The following is a 21,370-nucleotide window of genomic DNA, read 5'->3' on the forward strand; positions in this document are numbered from 1 at the left end:
ATACTTTGTTCCCCAAGTCCTGTTGTTGATCTCTCAGTTGACTCAGAACTTGAAGGGAGAGTAGGAGGTTTATTAATCGAGTCTCCCGAAGGTGTTGCAATAAGCCCGGTAGAAAGATAGCAAGCCAGGATGAGCAAAATCCAGGTAGACGGGTCAGAGGGTGGCTGGATGCTGGCCACTGGCCTGAGGGGAGGAGCAAATCGACAGTCCACAGAGGAGGAGGCAGAATGAGGTAGTAGGCGGCATACCGGAATCAGAATTGAGGACCAGGGACGAGGCAAATGCCAAATAATCAGGACGCTTGTGGGTGCCAGGGATGTGATCCTACTGATGAGACCAGAGCTCACTTATCAGAACTGTATCACTGCAACCAGAGTGAAGTGACATCACCCGTCTTGATGCCTAACTTATGGGGCCAGAACGAGTCAGATGCCTCCTCTATCAGGCTATGATTGGGCGTGGGGGCGGGAGGCTGGGCTGCAGCTGTGGCCAGAGGAGAAACCGCGATTCAGGCAACAGGCTGGTACTGATGCATTCTGCAGCCAAACGTTTCATAGCCCAGCATATAATAGGCAATCAATAAATATTCTTGAGTGAATGAACAAGGTTATAATGGCCCATGTGGCAGATATAGCCCCGTTGCTATAAACTAATACATTTTAGTTTATGTCTCTATCTTGAGATACTGGTGCTATGCACACGCACTTGCTTCTGAACGATGTCTGCTCTGGATGTGTTGAGGAAACAGTCTCAAGAGCCTGCAGGACTGAGAGTTTTGTCACCCCGGGAGGTCTCCGGGACAACAAGCTGCTCTACGTTCTCAAATAACGACCTGGACGCTGCCGTTGATGGAATTTATGCCTGTCCCTGATTGAACTTCTACGTTGAGGACTTAACTGTGAGATACGGCGTATAGTTTTCAAACTTACCTTCCCAGTATCATTATGAAGTCATTGTCAGATAAGATCTATAGTCTCCATTCCATAACTAGAAAAGTCCAGGCATATATTGGGTAGGTCAGTGTTTTCCAAGATTTCTTTTCCAGAATGTGAGTCCCTGGAATATCCAGGAAAAGGGGGTTTGTAGTAGATTATGATTGGGAAACCTCTGATTGATTGACAATGCATGTTCACATTAGCATATCAATATAGTACACGAAAGGTTCTGAAAGAAACCACACTCAAGAAACCTATATGAACTGAGATCTTTTTAACATTGATCAAAAGGATATTGCAAAATTATTGGATGCTAAACCTCCTACTTCTGCATCCATTTTCTCTTGCTCTGTTCTGTTTTCACAAATGATCTCTTGCCACATAAAACCTATCCCTTCATCTATGCCTAGCATCTTATCTCCCCCTGCCCCCCATCTCAGGAATCTTAATTTTTTGCTGCAAGAAAACCTTTATTGTTTCCATTTGGTCCAGGGCTTGGGAGAGGGCTCCAGGGTGGTTAAAAATCTTCTCTGTAGGGGCGCCTGGGTGGCGCAGTCGGTTAAGCGTCCGACTTCAGCCAGGTCACGATCTCGCGCTTCAAGCCCCGCGTCAGGCTCTGGGCTGATGGCTCGGAGCCTGGAGCCTGTTTCCGATTCTGTGTCTCCCTCTCTCTCTGCCCCTCCCCCGTTCATGCTTTGTCTCTCTCTGTCCCAAAAATTAAAAAAAAAAAAAAAAATCTTCTCTGTAGCTGCAGAGAGAGGCTCAGGCAGAAGTCCTGACACCAGGGAGAATGCCAAAGGGGCCCTTTAAGGGCCATTGAGCCCTCTAAGCTCCTAGTTGTGTTTGCAAGTGAGCCTTATAGAAGAGATATTCGCCCAGCCCAGCCTGGGGGCTGGCCACCCTGTGGAGGTGAGTTAAGTGATTGACCATCTTCTTGATGAGTTTCGCCTCTTCATCTAGGAAGTCGTTCTCTGGGAAGTCACAGAGATGGGGGTCTGCAAGGGCAGAACCCAGGGCATGCAGATCCAAAAGGGCCTGATTCAGTTTCTCCTCCAGGACCATGGTGGCTTCCCTGGCAACCAGGGTTTTACCCCTGCTCATCCTGGGACAGCTTCCACATATCGTGGAAGAGGGCAGAGTCCCTGCACTTGTGCCTCTTGGTGGCCGACTCCAGGAATAAGCTGCCCATGCATTCCGAAACCACCTCATTGGGTCAAAATAGAAGCTCGGAGAGAGAGAGGTAAATACGGGGGAGGCCACAGATGCGTGTTGACTAGACAGTTGACAGTGGCCTCCAACTTGGTGGAATAATTCTGGCAAATCCGGGGGTTGATGGTTGATTGGCAATAAGTCTATGCGTGTGCGTGCACGCACACACACATGCACACACACGCACACAACGGTGTCTGCTGATCCTGGAGTTAAAGTGTGGCTGAGACAACGGCACGGCCGGAAGAGAGGCTGGAGGGTGGTTGGAGGTTGGAAGAAGGCGTGTCCCTGGGTCCCATCCAAAGACTTGAGGCAAGAGAGAGATCTGGGGGACCCCCAGGTTGTACTACCTTTTCTATCCCCTTATCTCTTTCTGGATCGACACCTTCTCCCTCCTGGATCCTTGCCATCAGCATTTATACAAACTCAAGAGTCTAGATCCTTGCTTTTTTCCCATGTGGTCAACATCACCTAGGAGTCTGCTACAAACTCGGAATCTCAAGCTCCACCCCAGCCTGCTGATTGTCTGCGGTTTAACAAAATCCCCAAGAGATCTGTGTGCACATCAGCATGCTCTAAACCACAACCAAGTTTCTCTGGTAAAAATGCGAATCCCATCTTATCTAATCTCCACCCAAAACACCCTGCTCCTGGACTCTCTTCTCTCCTACTCTCCTTCCCTTCCACAACTGCCGGTTTCCTAAAATGTGTTTGCCAAAGACCCTCTCTGGTGAACACCGGGCGGTCATTGGTCCCGCCTTTGTGACAGCACCTGACTCCCTTGCCCTGTGAATGTGCACTATGTGAGAGAACCCAAGCAGGTTCCGTGCTGTCAGCATAGAGCCCAACCTGCGGCTTGCTCTCACGAACCAGGAGCTCACCACTTGACCCGACATCAAGAGTCGGGTGCTTAACCAACTGAGCCACCCAGGTGCCCCAGAAATGGCATTCTCGGAGCGTACCAGTCCTTCTCCAGTTTGTTCTCAGCGCTGCTCTGCACTCTTGATATTGCAAAGGGCTGACCCTGGAATGATAGTTCCCAGGCTGGGAGGCAGTGGTGGCAGATTGAGGGTGGGAGGGGAGGAGTGTCTCCGTCGAGGCGACACCACTTTTGAGGTTCCGGGCTCGCTCCTGGACTCTCTTAACACTGCCTCCTGTCCTTGCTGATCTCTCTGCTGCCTGTCTGTTCTAGTTTCCCACACCCGATATGGGCTATGCTTTCCTGAGTGGACTCTGACTGATACACGGAAGTATCAGAGAATGGGCATAGGGGCAAAACGTTTGAGAAACAGGCAAATTCTACTTGACTCGATAGGCAACCCTGAAGTCCAGGCACACCAGGACAAGTAATGGAGACCAGGAGGCAATGACAGCATATTTGTGTCACAAGCTCTTACCTAGTGTCCCTCCAATAGCACCTTCCTTGAAAGCTAATGTCTTCCATCTAGAGGTTGTGGGGAAGTTTTATGTATAGGGAAAAGGGCAGGTTACGGAGGACAATCCACCTGCCTCCCCAAGAGTGACTCTGGTTGTAAGTCCCAGATAAATCACTGCTGCTGTTAGTTGGCTGGGGTGGAGGTCAGAGGAGTTGTCCGGCAACAGAAACTTCATCTTGGAGCAGGTTGGCGGCAACTGCCTTTGGCTGCGTGCATCACCTGTCTGGGTTGGGCCAGCTGCTGAGTTGTCACAGTTGGTGGTTGGGGCCTATTGTCAAGTGTCAATATTTTCACAGTCATCCCACATTGCTGAGCTACAGCTCACCCTGGCATCCGCCCCATGGCCCTGGAGGACAGGCAATTCTTTCATACGTAATGGGGATAGATACAACAGAGACTGTCTTTTTCTCCCAAAGACTGTTCAAGTAGAAAGCCAGTGGACTCTGAATAATGCCCTTTCAAAAGGGGAAGAATAGAATTCTAGAATCACATACTCCTGGGACAGTTAGAGATGGCTGTTTGCTGAGTATGATTTCTGCAAGAAGATTCTGTAATGAAACGTAAGCCTCCAAGTCTGAAATAAATACAGTGTGTATATTCAGAATATTGCATGTTTGTATATGTATGTTATCATCCTTCAAGTACCCCATGATCAAGGTGACAATTATACTGTGCCTGGGAATATAGACAGAGCCAAGGCTGAGGGTACAGGGCACACATAAGGACACTCATCACCAAGGTGATGTTCCTCTGGAGGTTGAACCAAGAACTGCCAGGTGTTTTGTGGGGGTTTTTTTGGTTTTTTTTTTTTTTTAATGCTTATTTATTTCAGGGAGAGAGAGACAGAGACAGAGTGTGAGCTGGTGAGGGGCAGAGAGAGAGGGAGACACAGAAAATCAGAAGCAGGTTCCAGGCTCTGAGGTGTCAGCACTGAGCCCCGTGTGGGGCTTGAACTCACAAACCATGAGATCATGACCTGAGCCGAAGTCGGAAGCTTAACTGACTGAGCCACCAGCCGCCCCGAACTGCCATGCCAGTCTTTGGGCACACCCCTTGGGGGAGCCGCTGAACAGGTGCGTGGTCTGAGGTGAGAGCACTCTGTGGGAAGAAATGTCTCTTTACTTTTGGAAGCTAAAGACACAGCGTGGCCCGAAGGTGGGGGTGGGCAGAGCTTTTGGCTGAGACTAGAGACCTCGATACTTGGCAGCTGCCTAGTTGCCTTCGTGGGTAATAATCACTGTCATTGGTTTGGGTTTTTTTTTTTTTTTTTTTTTGTATTTTTTTAATGTGTCTTCTGAGGAGTATTTTGGAATACCTATGTATTTACAAATATATATGCACATCATGTTGAACCAGAGGAGATTACCATTTTGGGGGTTAAAAAATCAGCAATTTCATAAGATTCAACATAACATGTATGTATACAGGAATACAATTTTCTTAATGTTTATTTATTTTTGAGAGAGAGAGAGAGAGAGAGAGAGCATGAGCAGGGGAGGGCCAGAGGGAGACACAGAACCCGACGCGGGCTCCAGGCTCTGAGCTGTCAGCACAGAGCCCGACACGGGGCTCGAACTCACACACCATGAGATCATGACCTGAGCCGAAACCAAGAGTAGGACCCTTAACCGACTGAGCCGCCCAGGTGCCCCTATGAATACAATTTTTAATCACACTAAAGGCAGCATGCTGTATACACTGCAGTGCACTTTGATTTTGCACTTCGCAAACAGACTACATCAGAAAACAAATATTTCAAGCATATCCATGTAGTTACTGCCAACAGCAAATACAGAATACTACCTGAAGGTACCCTAGGATCTCCACTCAAACTTCCTCTCCTTGTTGCAATGTCTTTCCTACACCCAAGACAATATTCTCCTTGACCTTCAATGCCATAGTTTAGTTTTGCCTCCATGAACTCACATAGCATACATTCTTTGGTTTGTCTTCTTTTACTCAACATTATGTAAGATTCATGTGATTACTCCTGAGCAATGCATTGCACAATATTTCATTATATTATAGCATTTTTTGACATGCAGTATTAAGGAAAAATTTTTACATAGATTGATAAATTCAACGTTGTTTATTACAATGGTTTATGGGTTTGTATTATACTTAGAAAGGCCTTTACCACTCCAAGATTATAAAATAAACCCTCCCACATTTTCTTCTTGTGCTTTAATAATTTCATTTTTCAGGTTTGAGGAATAAGGCCAACTTTTTTTTTTTTTGCTTCAGGTGCTAACTTACTGGGGGTGACCGAGTGGCTCAGTGGGTTAAGCATCTGATTCTTGATTTCCGCTTCAGGTCGTGGTCTCACGGTTTGTGAGATCGAGCCCCACATCTGGCTCCGTGCTGATGGTGCAGAGCCTGCTAGGGATTCTCTCTCTCCCTCTTTCTCTGTCCCTCCCTTGAATTCTGTGTGTGTGTGTGTGTCTCAAAATAAATAAACCTAAAAAAAGACACTGACAAAATGCTTCTTTATTTTTATTTAAAAAAAATTTTTTTTTAACGTTTTATTTATTTTTGAGACAGGGAAAGACAGAGCACGAACAGGGGAGGGTCAGAGAGAGGGAGACACAGAATCCGAAACAGGCTCCAGGCTCTGAGCGGTCAGCACAGAGCCCGACGCGGGGCTCGAACTCACGCGAGATCACGCGAGATCGTGACCTGAGCCGAAGTCGGATGCTCAACCGACCGAGCCACCCAGGCGCCCCACAAAATGCTTCTTTCAACGTTTTTTTTTTTTTTTTTTTATTTTTGGGACAGAGAGAGACAGAGCATGAACGGGGGAGGGGCAGAGAGAGAGGGAGACACAGAATCAGAAACAGGCTCCAGGCTCTGAGCCATCAGCCCGGAGCCCGACACGGGGCTCGAACTCACAGACCGCGAGATCGTGGCCTGGCTGAAGTCGGACGCTTAACCGACTGCGCCACCCAGGCGCCCCCAAAATGCTTCTTTAATCCTCATAGGAAATTTATGGTGGCTATACGTACACGTCTTCATTTTGCAGATGCAAAAACTAAAACAGAGAAGTGAAGTAACTTGCCCCCATCACAGAATAAGTGGCAGAACCGGGATTTGAACCCAGTCAGTTGAGTTTAATGTCTGTGTGCTCATCCATTAATCTACTCAGCCTTCCCACGTGGGAGGAACCTACCAACACAGTATCTTGACTATGGGGCAAGGGCTCTCCCTCTTTTCACTGTAACACAAACACGGCATGCAAATGTTTTCAAGAGTGACTTTGTTTACTTAAGAGCCTGATTATCAAGCAGTTACTTAGGAGCAAAGAATTTGACACTTCTCACCTTTATTCCCTCCACCCTTCTCTTTGTTACTGAGAGGCCTCATTCTTCAAATTGGATTTTTTTTTTTTCTCAGCCCGGTGTTGGGTTTTCCCTTCAAAAGATCCTTCTCATTACATTGTTGCCATCAGCTGTGTAAACTGTTCTAGGACATGTCGGGCAAAGGGTCGTAAAACTGTTGAAGATTAAATTGAACTGCTTTGAAAAATTGAGCAGGGTGTGTCTCAGAGAAGAGAAGGAAGTGTTAAACATAGGCCAGCGGGAGACCAGGACAAAGGGCAAGAAGGCCTGAGGTCACTTTCCAGTTCTGTCACTGAGATCATATGACTTTAGCAGAGTAACTTGTGCTTTTCTTTGTGTCTATTTGTCAAACGGGGGCAATAGCAATGACAGCGTAACCCTTCACTTTTCCCCAGTTTACTTCCTTTCTGCCTACAATAGGAATTAAATTAAAAACAAGGGTACCCCCTGCCCCCCCCCCCCCAAAAAAAAAGTTATTTGAAAAAAAGACCAGAGGTGGAAAAGTAGGCTAAAGTCCTGGGAGAGTCCTAGTCCAAGTTCAGACAAAGCTATGGAGACCTTTCTTTCCTGGGAGGCTTTCCAACTGTTTTGTAACTGTAATTTACATAGATATACAATGTTCTTTTGCAGATGTAAATAGTAAAAATATAACGTGTTTCCAAGTGTTCTCAAGAAGCGTATTATAACGGTGTAATGAGGGGGCGCCTGGGTGGCTCGTGGGTTAGGTGGCTGACTCTTGATTTCAGCTCAGGTCATGATCCCAGGGCCATGGGACCAAGTCCATGCTTGGGATTTTCTCTCTCTCCCTCTCTGCCCCTCCCCTCCTTGTTCTCACTCTCTCTCAATAAATAAATAAACATTTAAAACAAACAAACAAACAAAAGACAGTGTAATGAAATATTGCAATCTGCTCAGATCTGTTTCTTGCCACAGTCAAATGATGTGAATGTACATACACATATACATATGTATCCCCCTGCTCCACACAGATCTGGTATGTGGAGAACAACATCACTTTCACGTTTGAGGATAGTGCTCCGAATGTACCAAATAAAATATTTCTTGGGGCGCCTAGGTGCTCCGTCGGTTAAGTGTCTGACTCTTGATTTCTGCCTAAGTCATGATCTCGTGGTTCATGGGACTGAGCCCTGACATCCCCCTCTCTCTGCCCCTCTCCCCCCAACTCTCAAAATAAATAAATAAGCTCTTAAAAAATAATAAAATAAAATATTTCGCTTCTTATAACTGAGAAAATTTATTTTAGTGAGCTTTAGAGCCATGAGAGCTCTGGGCTCAAATGCTGCCTCTACTGTGTCCAGGCTGTGTTACTTTGGGTGAGATTCTTGACCTCTCTGAGCCTTAGGTTTTTTATTTAAAAATTTTTTTAAATTATTATTTTGAGAGAGAGAGAGAGCAAGCAGGGGAGAGTGGCAGAAGGAGAGATTCTTAAGCAGGCTCCATGGGACTGGATCCCATGATCCCCAGATCATGACCTGAGCTGAAACCAAGAGTCAGACGCTTAACTGACTGAGCCACCCAGCTGCCCTTAATTTTTATTTTAAAGGTTTCACGTAGCGAAGTTCAGTGTTTGGAGTATATAGGTTTTTGGGGTCTTCGAGGAGCGCGCAAAGCTGTGTATCGACTGCCATAGTTACGACAAGGACTCTTTCATCATCCCATAGATTCCCTCACGATACCCTTTTAATACCCCCCTTTCCCTACTACCACCCCTCCCCCTTCTCAACTCCGAGCAAATACCGATCTGTTCTCTTTCCCTATAGTTTTGTTTTTCCAGAATGTCATATAAACGGAATCGTATATGTGTATGGCAACTTTGGAGTCTGACTTCTTTCACTTAGCAAAACTTACTTGAGGTCCATTCAGGTCGTTGTGGGTACCAATAATTGTTTGTTTGTTTTTTTTTATATGCCAGGGTACTATTCCATGGTATGGATGTGCCACAATTTGTTGTTTACCCATTCACTGGCTGAGAAACATCTGGGTTTTGATAATTTGTGTCTTCGAGGAATGTGTCCATTTTTTCTACATTGTTGAATTTGTTGGCCTAAGCTTGTCTGTGATATTCCCTCATACAATCTGTAGAATTTAATTCCTGATATTGATAACTAGTGTTTTTCTTTCTCTGAATGAATCTTACTAGGGGCTCATCACTTTTATTCATCTTCTCTAGGAACTAAATTTTAGCTTTGTTGGCTTTTCTCTGTTGTTTCTCTGTTTTCTATTTCACTGATTTTTCTTCTCTCTTATCTTTATTGTGTAATGCCTTCTACTTACTTTGGCCTTAATTTTCTCGTCTTTTTTCTAACTTCTTAAGGCAAAGTCTTAGATGATTGATTTTCAAGGGTTTTCTTTTCTTTCTTTTTTTAATGTTTGTCTATTTTGAGAGAAAGAGAGCGTGCAGGGGAGGGGCAGAGAGAGAGGGAGAGAGAGAATCCTAAGCGGGCTTCATTCTGTCAGTGCAGACCCCACCGTGGGGCTCAGCCCCACAGGTGTGAGATCATGACCTGAGCCAAAGTCAAGAGTCGGACGCTTACGTGATGGAGACACCCAGGCGTCCCAACCTTTTTCTTTTCTAATATAGACATGCAATACTTTAAGTTTCCTTCTAAGCACTGTTTTAGCTGCACCTCACAAATTGAGATATGTTCTATTTTTGTTTCCGTTCATTTGAAACATTTTCCGATGTCCCTTGTGCTTTGTTCTTTGACCCATCACTCATTTGGAAGTCAGCTGCCTAATTTCAAAACATTTGGGGGATTTCCTAGATTTGTTTTTGTTATTGATTTCTAATTTAACTCCTTTGTGGTCGGAGAGTATGCTATGTGATATTAATCCTTTGAAATTTATTGAGACTTGTATTATGAATTAGCATATGGTCTATCTTGGTGAACCTGCCATTCCACGTGTACTCGAAAAGAGTACAGCTGTTGGTTGTAGTTTTCCAAAAAGATCAATTAGGCAAAGTTAGCTGACCCAAATCCCCTGTATCCTTACCTACTTTTTTTGTCTACTTGTTTTATCAAGGACTAAGAGAGGTATCTTAAAATCTCTAACTATAGTTAGAGATTTAAAAATTTGTCCCTTCAAGGGTGTCTGGATGGCTCAGTTGGTTGAGTGTCCAACTCTTGGTTTCAGCTTAGGTCATGATCTCATGGTTCGTGAGTTTGAGACCTGCCTTGGGTTTTCTGCTGTCAGCACAGAGCAGGCTTCAGGTCCTCTGTCTCCCTTTCTCTGCCCCTCCCCCACTTGGTGTGCGTGTGTTCTTTTTCTTTCTCTCTCAAAAATAGATTTAAAAAAATTCATCCTTTCATTTCAGTTAGTTTTTGTTTCATTTTTTAAAAATGTTTCTTTATTTTGAGAGGGAGCATATGTGCGAGCAGGGGAGGGGCAGAGACAGAGAGAGAGAGAGAGAGGGAGGGAGAGAGAGAGAATCATAACCGGGCTTCATTCTGTCAGCGCAGAGCCCAATGTGGGGCTTGATCTCATGAACCCATGAGATCATGACCTGAGCCGAAACCGAGAGTCAGACACTTAACCATCTGAGCCACCCAGGTGTCCCTCCAGCTTCATGATTTTAAAACTATGTTACTGTGTAGATGCACATTTAGGATTATGTCTTCTTGATGAGTTGACCTTTTTGTTATTTTGAAATGCTCTTTTTTTTTTTTTTTTTTTGGTAATACTCCTTGTCCTGAAGTCTACTTTATCTGGTATTAATATAGTCATACCAGTTTTCCTCCAGTTCAGGTTTGCACAGTATCCTGGATTCCCTAGTGCGTTGTTCAGATGTGCTGTCGGAACTGAGGCATTTATTTCCCCAGCAGCGAATAGTGTGGCTACAGGTGGCTCACACCTGTCTGAATTGTCCTTCTCTTTCCCCTCTAACAACTTCTAACAAATCTCTTCTAAATAAATCTCAGAGTCTGTTACAAGGGGAACTTTGTATATAGTATATTCTTTTCCATGTTTTTATTATTAGCTTACCCGTGTCTGTATCTTGAAATTGCATCTCTTAAAAACAGCAGAGAGTTGGATCTTGCTTTTCTATTCATCGTGACCATCTCTGCCTTTTCATCAAGGTGTTTAATCGATTTATGTTTAATGTAATTTTGATATGATTGGGTTTAAGTCTGTCGTCTTGCTCCTTGTTTTGTATTTGTCACATTACTTCTTTGTTCGCTTTTCTTTTCATTGCTTCCTTTTTTTAAAAAAATTTTTTTAATGTTTATTTTTTTGAGAGACAGAGAGAGAGAGAGAGAGAGAGAGAGAGAGAGAACATGAGTGGAGGAGGGGCACAGAGAGAGGGAGACACAGAATCTGAAGCAGGCTCCAGGCTCCCAGCTGTCAATGCAGAGCCTGATGGGGGGCTCAAACTCATGAACCATGAGATCATGACCTGAGCCGAAGTCGGACGCTTAACGGACTGAGCCACCCAGGCACCCCTGCTTCCTTCTTTTTGATTATGTCAGTTTTTAGGATTGCATTTTAGGGGGCTACTGCCTGGCTCAGTGAGAAGAGTGTGTGACTCTTGATCTCAGGGTCATGAGTTCAAATCCCATTTGGGGGGTGAAGATCGCTTAAATACATTTTAAAAAAACTTAAAAGAGGGGCGCCTGGGTGGCTCAGTCAGTTAAGCACCGGACTTCAGCTCAGGTCATGATCACACAGTTTGTGGGTTCAAGCCCCATGTCCGGCTCTGTGCTGACAGCTTGGAGCCTGGAGCCTGCTTTGGATTCTGTGTCTCCCTCTCTCTCTGCCCCTCCCTGGCTTACACTCTGTCTCTGTCTCTTTCTCTCAAAAATAAATAAACATTAAAGAAATTTTTTTTAATGTTATACCACTTCACATACAATGCAAGAACCTTATGACAGTATGCTTCCATTTAACTATGTGTTGTCCTTTGTGCTACTGTTTTCATAGATTTTACTTCTTTGTATGTTGAAAAACCCCAGAATATAGGGTCATTATTTTTGTTTCAAACAATTTGACTTTAAAGAAATTAAGAAAGGATAAAAACTAGTCTTTCATATTTTTCTACATATTTATTATTTTCGGAGCTCTTCCTTCCCTCTTATATATCCATCTGGTATCATTTCTTGAGCACTTCTTTTTAATTTTTTTTAAAACATTTATTCATTTTTCAGAGATGGAGAGAGACAGAGCATGAACGGGGGAGGGTCAGAGAGAGAGGGAGGCACAGAATCCGAAACAGGCGCCAGGCTCTGAGCTGTCCGCACAGAGCCCGACGCGGGGCTCGAACCCACAAACTGCGAGATCATGACCTGAGCCGAAGTCAGACGCCCAACCGACTGAGCCACCCAGGCGCCCCTTGAGCACCTTTTATAGTACAAGTTTGCTGGTAAAAAATTATCTCAGCTTTCCTTTTTCTGAAAATGCCTTTGTTTGGTTTTCATTATAGATGAATACTTCTCAGCATTTTTTGGTTTGTTTCAGCATTTTAAAGATGCTGTTCCGTGCAGTCATCACTTTTGTTTTTCTGTATATAACATGTCTTTTTTTCTTTGGCTGCTTTTTAAGATCATCCGTGCTGTGGGGAGGAGTAAAGTAGCATACTTTCAATTCTCAAGGGAGACTTTGAGGAGGACAGGTGTGGAGGGCCACAGTCTACCATGGAATCTACTCCTGGGAACTCAGTTTCCTTCCCATGTGGCGTTACTCTAGCCTGAATAGCTCAGAGTATGATAAATGTAAAATTAAGAAATACTGAGTCTCCGGGGCGCCTGGGTGGCTCCGTCGGTTAAGTGTCCGACTTCGTCTCAGGTCACGATCTCGCGGTCTGTGAGTTCAAGCCTGGAGTCGGGCTCTGTGCTGACAGCTCGGAGCCTGGAGCCTGCTTCGGATTCTGTGTCTCTCCATCTCTCGGCCCCTCCCCTGCTCATGCTCTGTGTCTTTCTGTCTCTCAATAATAAATAAACGTTAACAAAAATTTAATAATAATAAAAAAAAGAAATACTGAGTCTCCAAGACTGCCTGGATGGAGAAGGAGCATGGGCCAACTCCTGTGGTTAAAGGTAAGAGTTTTCGTAAAGGTTGGTGGAGACTTGCGCTGTAGAAGCTAGAAGAGAATGCACTTACTGAGGGGCGCTTATGGATAAAGACAGGGAATAAGATGAAGGTCTGGGAATGGATAATTTAAAGGTATATCCTCAGGGCACCTGGGTGGCTCAGTCAGTTGAGCTGTCGACCTCGGTCATGATCTCACAGTTCCGTTCATGACCTCATAGTTCGGTTCATGGGTTCGAGCCCCGCATCGGGTCCTGCACTGACAGCTCAGAGCCTGGAGCCTGCTTCAGATTCTGTGTCTCCCTCTATCTCAACCCCTCCCCTACTCGTGCTCTCTCTCTCTCTCAAAAACAAACATAAAAAAATTTTAAGTTATATCCTTAATAGGATTAAGAATATTATAATATATAATATATGTAACATATATCATATTAAGGACATAACTTTTTTTAAATCCTTCTTTCTTTCTTTCTTTCTTTCTTTCTTTCTTTCTTTCTTTCTTTTCTTTCTTTCTTTTTAAGTAATCTCCACACTCAACATGGGGCTGGAATTCACAACCCTGAGATCAGAGTCACATACTCTTCCAACTGAGCCAACCAGGCACTCCAAAGATAAAACTTCTGATGAGTTTTTTCCTTCAATTATGGGAAAAGTTGTATTTAGCATGTAATTGTTTTTTAATATAGTTGACACACAACGTTACATTAGTCTCAGGTGGACCACTTAGTGATTTGACAGATTTATACATTTTGTTAGGTTCAGCACTAATTGCCATCTGTTCCATTACATTGTTATTACAGTAGATTGACTGGATTCCTTATGCTGTGCCTTTTATTCCCATGACTTACTCATTCCTGGGAATGCCTGTATCTCCCACTTCCCTTGTTTATTTTGCCCAACCCCCCAACCCTGATTTAACATATAGTTTTAATTTCTTCCTTTAATACGGCATAATTCCTTTAGTGTTTTCCAGTCTGCTAATACATTTGATGAGTCCACATGTCTTGAGCAGGGCTGTAACAGAAGGAAATGAGAGCGGGTCCATTAGGTCATTCGGTATATCCCCCAAATGCAACTTGCTTTTCTACTTCTTGCTGATTCTCATCCTGCAAAGTCCCTTAGAGGTACAGCATCAAGGTACCCAGGGAGACTACGGTCATGAGTTCCAGACTGAGAACAAAAACCAATGAAGGGTTGGTTCCACCATTCCCCAAGGTGGAATGGGATTTAGTAGAGAGACTTTAGAAGAACACATACCTTGGAAGATCAAGGAACACTCCATGTCCCTAAATTTACTTAGAGGGAGCTGTCCCTTAGGGGAAAAGGAAATGCTAATGCCTGGGTTACATGAATTTTATAATATAATCTGAAAGATCTATAATAACATGTATACTTGTGACTGAATTTTAACTTTGCTTCCAATTAAATAAATGGAAATTAACAGTAAAATACCATTTGTCATCTTTTTATTGTCAAAACATTAAAAAAAATGCGTTGGTAGAGGGAGCCTGGGTGGCTCAGTCGGTTAAGCGTCCGACTTCAGCTCAGGTCATAATCTCGCAGTTTGTGAGTTCGAGCCCCGCGTCGGGCTCTGTGCTGATAGCTCAGAGCCTGGAGCCTGCTTCGGATTCTGTGTCTCCCTCTCTCTCTGCCCCTCCCCTGCTCATGCTCTGGCTCTCTCTGTATCAAAAATAAATAAAACATTAAAAAAATATGTTGGTAGAAACATAAATTAGGATTCATTGTGGAGATCAAGTTGGCATTAACCATACATAATGAATGGATACTTCAATTACATTTCCAAAAATCCACTATTTTCCACAAAAACATACACACAAGTGCACATATTTGTAAAATTGTTCACTTTAATATTGTCTTTTTAATAGCAAAAAGTGGAGAGAAGCAAAATATCCATTAATACATGGGCATCAATACATTAATCATAAATTATACTTCATCCATTGTATAAAATACTATGTAGACATTAAGGAAACTGAAATACAGGCACTGATTAGAAATGATATTCGTAGCATGTTAATTGAGAAAGGCATGATGTAGAATATGTATGATCTGTTTCTGTAAAACTACAAATATATACAATTACATGTACACATAAATACATGTTTTCATAAATACAGAAACAAAATGGAAGGAATACAAACTAAATTATGAATAGGAGTTATTTGGGGGATAAGATTATACAAATTGACGCTTGAACAATGCAGGGGTCAGGGGTACCCACCTCATGCACCGTCGAAAAATCTGTAACTTTTGTCTCTTCCAAAACGTGAGCACTTATGACAAAAGCCTTATGATGATGACAAATACTGTTGACCAAAAGCCTTATCGATAACACAGTCAATGAACACATATTTTGTATGTTATATGTATTATATCCTGCATTCTTATAATAAAGCAAGCTAGAGAAAAGACGGTGTTGTTAAGAAAATTGTAAGGAAAATACATTTACACTGCTCTACTGTAGTTACTGAAAAAAAATCCACGTGTAACTAGACCTGTTCAGTTCAAATCTGTGTCGTTCAACGGTCAACGGTACTTTTGTTTTTGTTACAGTGAGCATATATTACCTATGTAGTAGAATAAAAATACAGTGTGATACATATATTAACAGCATGTAAGACTGAGGTTGTTCAGACGGTAGGATGAATAACCCCATCGGTGTGTGTGTAGGTAAGGGGTTTAGTGGTGGTGTTAGGAAATACTTGAAAGGGATGAGAACATGTAGGCAAGATTATCACGGATAGACGAGAAAGGTGGAAAAGAAGAAAAGTACAAAGTCGTGGAGGAAATAATTATACGGAATTCATTAAGATTTTCTTAATGTTTGTATAGCTACTACGTATAGCTTGGGGACTAAAAAAAAGAAAGGCAAGGAAGTACACTCCGTTGGTTAAGTGTCTCACTCTTGATGTCATCTCAGGTCACGATCTCATGGTTTGTGGGTTCAAGCCCCATGTAGGGTTCTGTGCTGACAGTTTGGAGCCTGCTTAGGAGTCTCTCTGTCCCTCCCCACCTCAAAAAAAATTTTTTTTTCTTTTTTAAAAAGCCAGATGTGCAAGAGAACCACAAGTTAATTTGAAATTCCTAGAGGTTTTAAGTGTGAAGTATGGAGAGGGTGCAGCTGGAGGGAAAGCAGGACCCAGGCCGCCAAGGGTTTCTCGTACTGCCTGAGAATTTGAATAGTGTTCTGCAGGACTGGAACACCACTGACGGGGTTTCGGCAGGAGAGTAACATCAGCTACGTAGGAGATATATTGGAGAGCAGCCAATCTGGAAACTGGGAGATCATTTAAGTGGTGGAATGCAATGAAAATCAAAACTAACTAGTGGCAGGGTGAATAGGAAAGAGAATGGATTTGAGAAGTGTTTCAGAGTAAAAGACACAGGGTTTGGGGATTCTCCAGATCTGGGTGAAGAATGAGAGGCACGTTTTGACTCACTTCCGCGGTTTTCACTTGGGGAACTGGGCAGATGGCGGTGACACCCGCCAAGGCATAAAATACAGACGGCAAAACGAGCTTGTGAGGAGGAGAAAATGCAGGAGGGTGAGAGGAAACACAGAAGGGGCAAGTCTGATGGTGACAGGAGGGGTGCAACAGCGGATGGCTTCAATTTCAGACATGTTGAATCGAGGTGACCGTGCACCGTTAAGAAAAGTTGTCCAATAGGCAGCTGGGTGTATTCTACATAATTCTGTAGAAATGGAGTGGCAGGCCCTGGACCAGGCACAAGCTGAGTTGTATGACAGCCATGGTTTTTGCCTTTCCAAACCTGACAGCCTAATGAAGACGCTATAATCTGGGGCTCACGGGAGAGGTCTGGACTAGAGCTCTCGACATACAGAGGGAGAGTATTAGAAGTAAAAAGAGAATGAAACTCCTGGAACTTCTAAGTATCGTTTACTATGAGCTATACTCTATGCACTTCAAGCTTGACAACATACCCATGAAATGTTAAAAGGTTACAGATGAGGAAAATGAGGGGCAGGGAGTTGAGACTCAGAGGTCACAATCTGGCCTTTGGGCTGAATTTTATTCTAAGAGCTGTTGTGCTGCAGGGATTTAAAATTGCCTCTGGATGGGCTTGCGCCATCTAGTTTGTTATTTTCCCTCATTCTCCGTTGTCTTATACCACATGGGTGTCACTCGTGACCTTTCTGATCCCTTCAGGAATCTGACCTTGTACTATGCGCCCAAAGGTCACAGTGATACAACTTTCTTGGTAAATATATAGGTGTTCACTATGCGATAAGAGAGGACTTAGCCCAGCTGTCAATGCAGTGCTCACACTAGACCCTGCCCTGGCTCTCCCACATTTAGGGATCGTGCTATGGGATCTCACCGAAGAACTTGTTAGTAAATAAAATGAGCTAAAATGTGAATATCGGCGTATATCCTCTCAGGTTCTGAAGCAATCTGGTATAGCATGCTGCCGAGATGGATTTGAGAGTTCACAGACGGTCTAAGTTCCGGGTGTTGGAAGAATTAGGCACATACACATTAAACTCTTTTAGGATGATTGCAGATACTAGGGGTGAACTTGGACCCTTTAAAAATTTGTGTATTCTACCGGCTGTGAATTCTTTAAAAAATTTTTTTAAAAAATGTTTATTATTTATTTTTGAGAGAGAGAGACAGAGTGTGAGCAGGGGAGGGGCAGAGAGAGAGGGAGACACAGAATCCGAGGCAGCTCCAGGCTCGGAGCTGTCAGCACAGAGCTCCACACGGGGCTCGAACTCACGAACGGGGAGATCACGACCTGAGCTGAAGTCGGAAGCTTAACCGACTGAGCCACCCAGGCGCCCCATGTGAATTCTTTTAGCACCCCCGAAGACCCTGGCACTTAGAATGATAAAGATTTTTGAATGAACACGTGAACGTATACAATTTCGGTTAAATAAAAAAAAATCAGGGCAGATGTCCAAACGACTGAGATTTTCCAATATCGGCCTGGGACGTTTGGACCCTGGGAGGCTCGGGTCAGGTGCTTCTTGACCGCGGGGCGAGTCCAGGGAAGGAAAGAGGGCCCTTCTGCGGAGCAGCAGGGGTCCCAGGCACTGAAGATGCAGACTCTTAACCACAAGTACTAAACAAAAGCGCACCGTCCTTCGGGGCACAAGGCGGGTTCCCTGGCGACCCCCTTTCTCCCACCCCAGACGCTCGCCCCCGCGGCTCTTCGCGGCGGGCCCGTGCGGCCCGCCGTCCTCCACCGAAGTGGCACCCTCCCCGCTGTGCTCTGCAGTGGCGGAGCCCCGGAGCGCGTCAGTGCAGCATTCCGACTCAGCCCCGAGGGCATCTCGGCACGACGCGAATTTCCGCACCGCAGAGCGCGGCGTCCGGCCCCCCGCCGCCGCGTTCGAGAGCGACGCCCAGAGCGCGCATGTGCCGGTGCGACTTGGCGCTTGGCCCCTCCGGCGCTCCGTAGAGCTCCCTCGGCGAGCTCCACGTAGGCCGCGCAGGCGTCTTTGGCCTCCGGTTCACCTGCTGCCGTTGTCGCCGCCGCCGCCGCCGCCGCCGCCGCCGCCGCCGGGGCTGGATGGGGGGCATAGGCCAACCAGTGGCACCCAGAAGAAAGAGACGCGGCGGCGGCGACGCCGACACCCGCAGGCCGAGTGTCCCGATCCGCCTGCGAGCCCGAGGAGGAGGCGGCGAGGCCCGGCCCCTGCGGTCCCTGGTGTAGAGAAGCCGCCGTCCCCGCCGCGGCCGGGTCTCCGTGGACGCTCGCCCCTCCGGTCTCACACCCGGGACCCCGCGCTGCGCCATGTTCAGGAAGCTGAAGCAGAAGATCATCGAGGAGGAGCAGCTCCAGCAGGCGCTGGCCTCGACTCAGGTACTATGGCGCCGCTCTCTAGTTCCCGACCCCCCTCGATACTGGTTCGGGGGCCAGGGCAAGGGAGGGTTCTTTCGTGACCCTTGACCTGGAACTTGAGGATCGTCCCCAAACTCCGGACTGGGAATGAGCCCAGGACGGCCCGGGTCTTCTGTGTCGGGCACCCGCCCCCCCCTCCCCCCCATCCTCCAACTCCGTTCAGGAGAGTGGGTGGGGTGGCTGGATCCTTCGGGACGTCTGACCTCTAGTTTTCCCCCAACGCAACTACCCTCGCCTGAGACTACGTGACGAGGGCTCCGATCTTGCATGACCTTTGACCCGTACCGAAGGTTCCCCCCACGCGTCCGAGACCCCAGCTCAGGCGTGAGAGCAGGATGGGAAAACTTGGGTTCCTTGTCGTATCTGATGACTTCCCCACCGAAGTTCCCTGTCCCGTCACCGCCCGGGGATTGAGCGTGCCAGGGCCAGGATCCCGCAAGACTCCTGACCTGTTACGCGACTGTAGTGCCAAACCGTGGGGAGGGGAGGGCTGAGGGTCCGGCCGTTCCGGGCCAGGCTGCTCGCTGGAGCGTTGGACCTGAAAGGGGTGGCGGTGTGGCCCGCGTCCAAAGCCCGAGGCTGTCACGAGTTAGTCACTTCGCATAACTTGGTTGATCCGGGCCGGGCGGAGGGGCAGACGTCCCGAGGCCAGGCCAGGGTTGCGCCTGTCCCCAGCCGGGCGTTCTGCTTCTCCGAGAGCCGTGCTCCGTTCCTTTTTCTTGAATGCCGTGGCTTCAGGAAGTGACAGTTTCTAGGAAAAAGGGGGCGTGTTAGCATTGTTAAGTTAAAGAAACAGTCTCCTAGACTCCGCTGAGGATGTGTGTGTTGGTGCCTGCGGCAGTCGGTCTCTGGAGCAAAGATGAGGGCTTCTGCTGCATTGCTTCCCGGCTTTTCTCAGTCTCAACGGACTGAGCCCTTCTCTCTCTCTATTTTAGAGTTTCTGTAAGAAAGGCTGAGTTTTGATTCATTTGGAGACATTTAAAAATACGTTTTAAAAAACATAGCATTTATCTTACACAGCTTTTTAACAACCGCGAAGCAACTGATTAACAATTATTAAATCGATTATTGCATGGGGTTTATTCTGAAACTGTCAATCGAAGCTGTCCTCTCAAAGGCTAAAGCTCATGTACAGTAAAACTGAAATACATTGGAACATGACGCTGAAGGCTTGGTCATTCTCCTGAGTAAAATGTAAATAGTGATAACATTCAAATAGTAAGTATCTTACTGTTCGTGGCATTTACTGCAAGCTTTTCTAACTTTACAAAACAGGGTTCTTAAGAAACAAAAGTCTTAAAAGTGAGGTAGGGAGGAGGAATGTGGGGAAGCACCAGGTTAGTGGATGTAAAGCACTTACCTTTGGGAATGCGTAAAATATCATTGATCCAAGATTCCATCGCTGGGACTTTATCCTGAGAAAGTTTAGGATGTATTAAAAGGTTCGGCCTCATGGATTTTTATTGCAATGCTGTTTTAGTAGGTAAAAACTGGCTAAACATAGAAAATTGGTTAATAGGCTGTGTTTGGTAGTCGGCTATCACGAAGCCTTAACAAAAGCCAATATTCACTGGGTTCTTACTACGTGGGAGGCATTTTGCTTTGTATTTTGTGTGGATTCTTTGATTTCATTCTTACATAAACCAAAGAGGTAGGTAGCCTTATAGATGAAGGAGTGAGGTTCAGAGAGGCTAACTTGCCTGACGTCACACAGCTGTTGCTAGAGCCCACAGAAAAGTAATAGTTAACGTGCAAAGGTATTTGTGTTAAAGGACAGATTAAGAAGCAGCATGTGAAGTGTGATCCCAGTTTTGTGGGGGAAAATGTATACAAAGGATATTTATATGCAGGCAGTGAAAATAGTTTAAGAGGGAAGTGCTCATGAGATATTATATTGTTATGTTAGAGAGGGAGAGCAAGAGCGTGAGGGGGGCAGGGGCAGAGGGAGAGAGAGAATCTTAAGCAGGCTCCACAGTCAGTGCAGAGCCTGGCCACAGAGCCGGATGCAGAGCCCGATGCAGGGCTGGATCCCACAACCTTGGGTCATGACCAGAGTGGAAACCAAGAGTCAGATGCTCAGCCAGCCGAGCCACCCGGGTACCCCAGATTATTTTTCTTATAGATAATGTTTAGTTTTTCTTCATGAAAATGCATTGCTTGTGTGCATTAACTGAGAGAGGTGGTTTTTAGAATAGTAAAAAAGTTAGGTACAAGCTAACATATTAAGTGAGACAGTACATCTGGATCAAATAAAATCACTTTGGGTATGCAAGATTTTCAAAAATCCTCTTTGATACTATGTGTATTTTTCAAGAACGAAAGAGTTAAGCTGTTAGTGATCATCTACTGATAAAAACTTGATTCTGTTCTGGTCTCGGATCTTCAGCTGTTAAGAACCCTTTAGGTGAGAAGTTCTAGATTATTGTTTTCAGATCTAATGTTTCTTTTTTTAAGGGTAAATTAAAAACAAAACTTTTTTGATGACAATCATTTTGCAGTAGATTATACGTATACTTGTTTG

General features: G+C 45.3%; 1 protein-coding gene across 8 annotated transcripts in view; it reads left to right on the forward strand.

Annotated features, from left to right (window-relative positions):
- The first annotated feature begins 18,481 nt into the window (after positions 1-18,481).
- The window catches only part of GOLGA4 (golgin A4), a 129,483-nt gene continuing 126,594 nt past the window's right edge, over positions 18,482-21,370 (forward strand). For all 8 annotated transcript variants that reach the window (XM_058729385.1, XM_058729386.1, XM_058729389.1 and 5 more), the window contains exon 1: positions 18,482-18,810. In XM_058729385.1, coding sequence (XP_058585368.1) covers positions 18,742-18,810 — 69 coding nt within the window. In that variant the 5' untranslated portion in view covers positions 18,482-18,741. The remainder of the gene's footprint in view (positions 18,811-21,370) is intronic.

The sequence above is a fragment of the Neofelis nebulosa genome, chromosome 5, assembly GCF_028018385.1.
Source record: "Neofelis nebulosa isolate mNeoNeb1 chromosome 5, mNeoNeb1.pri, whole genome shotgun sequence".
NCBI classification, from domain to species: domain Eukaryota; kingdom Metazoa; phylum Chordata; class Mammalia; order Carnivora; family Felidae; genus Neofelis; species Neofelis nebulosa.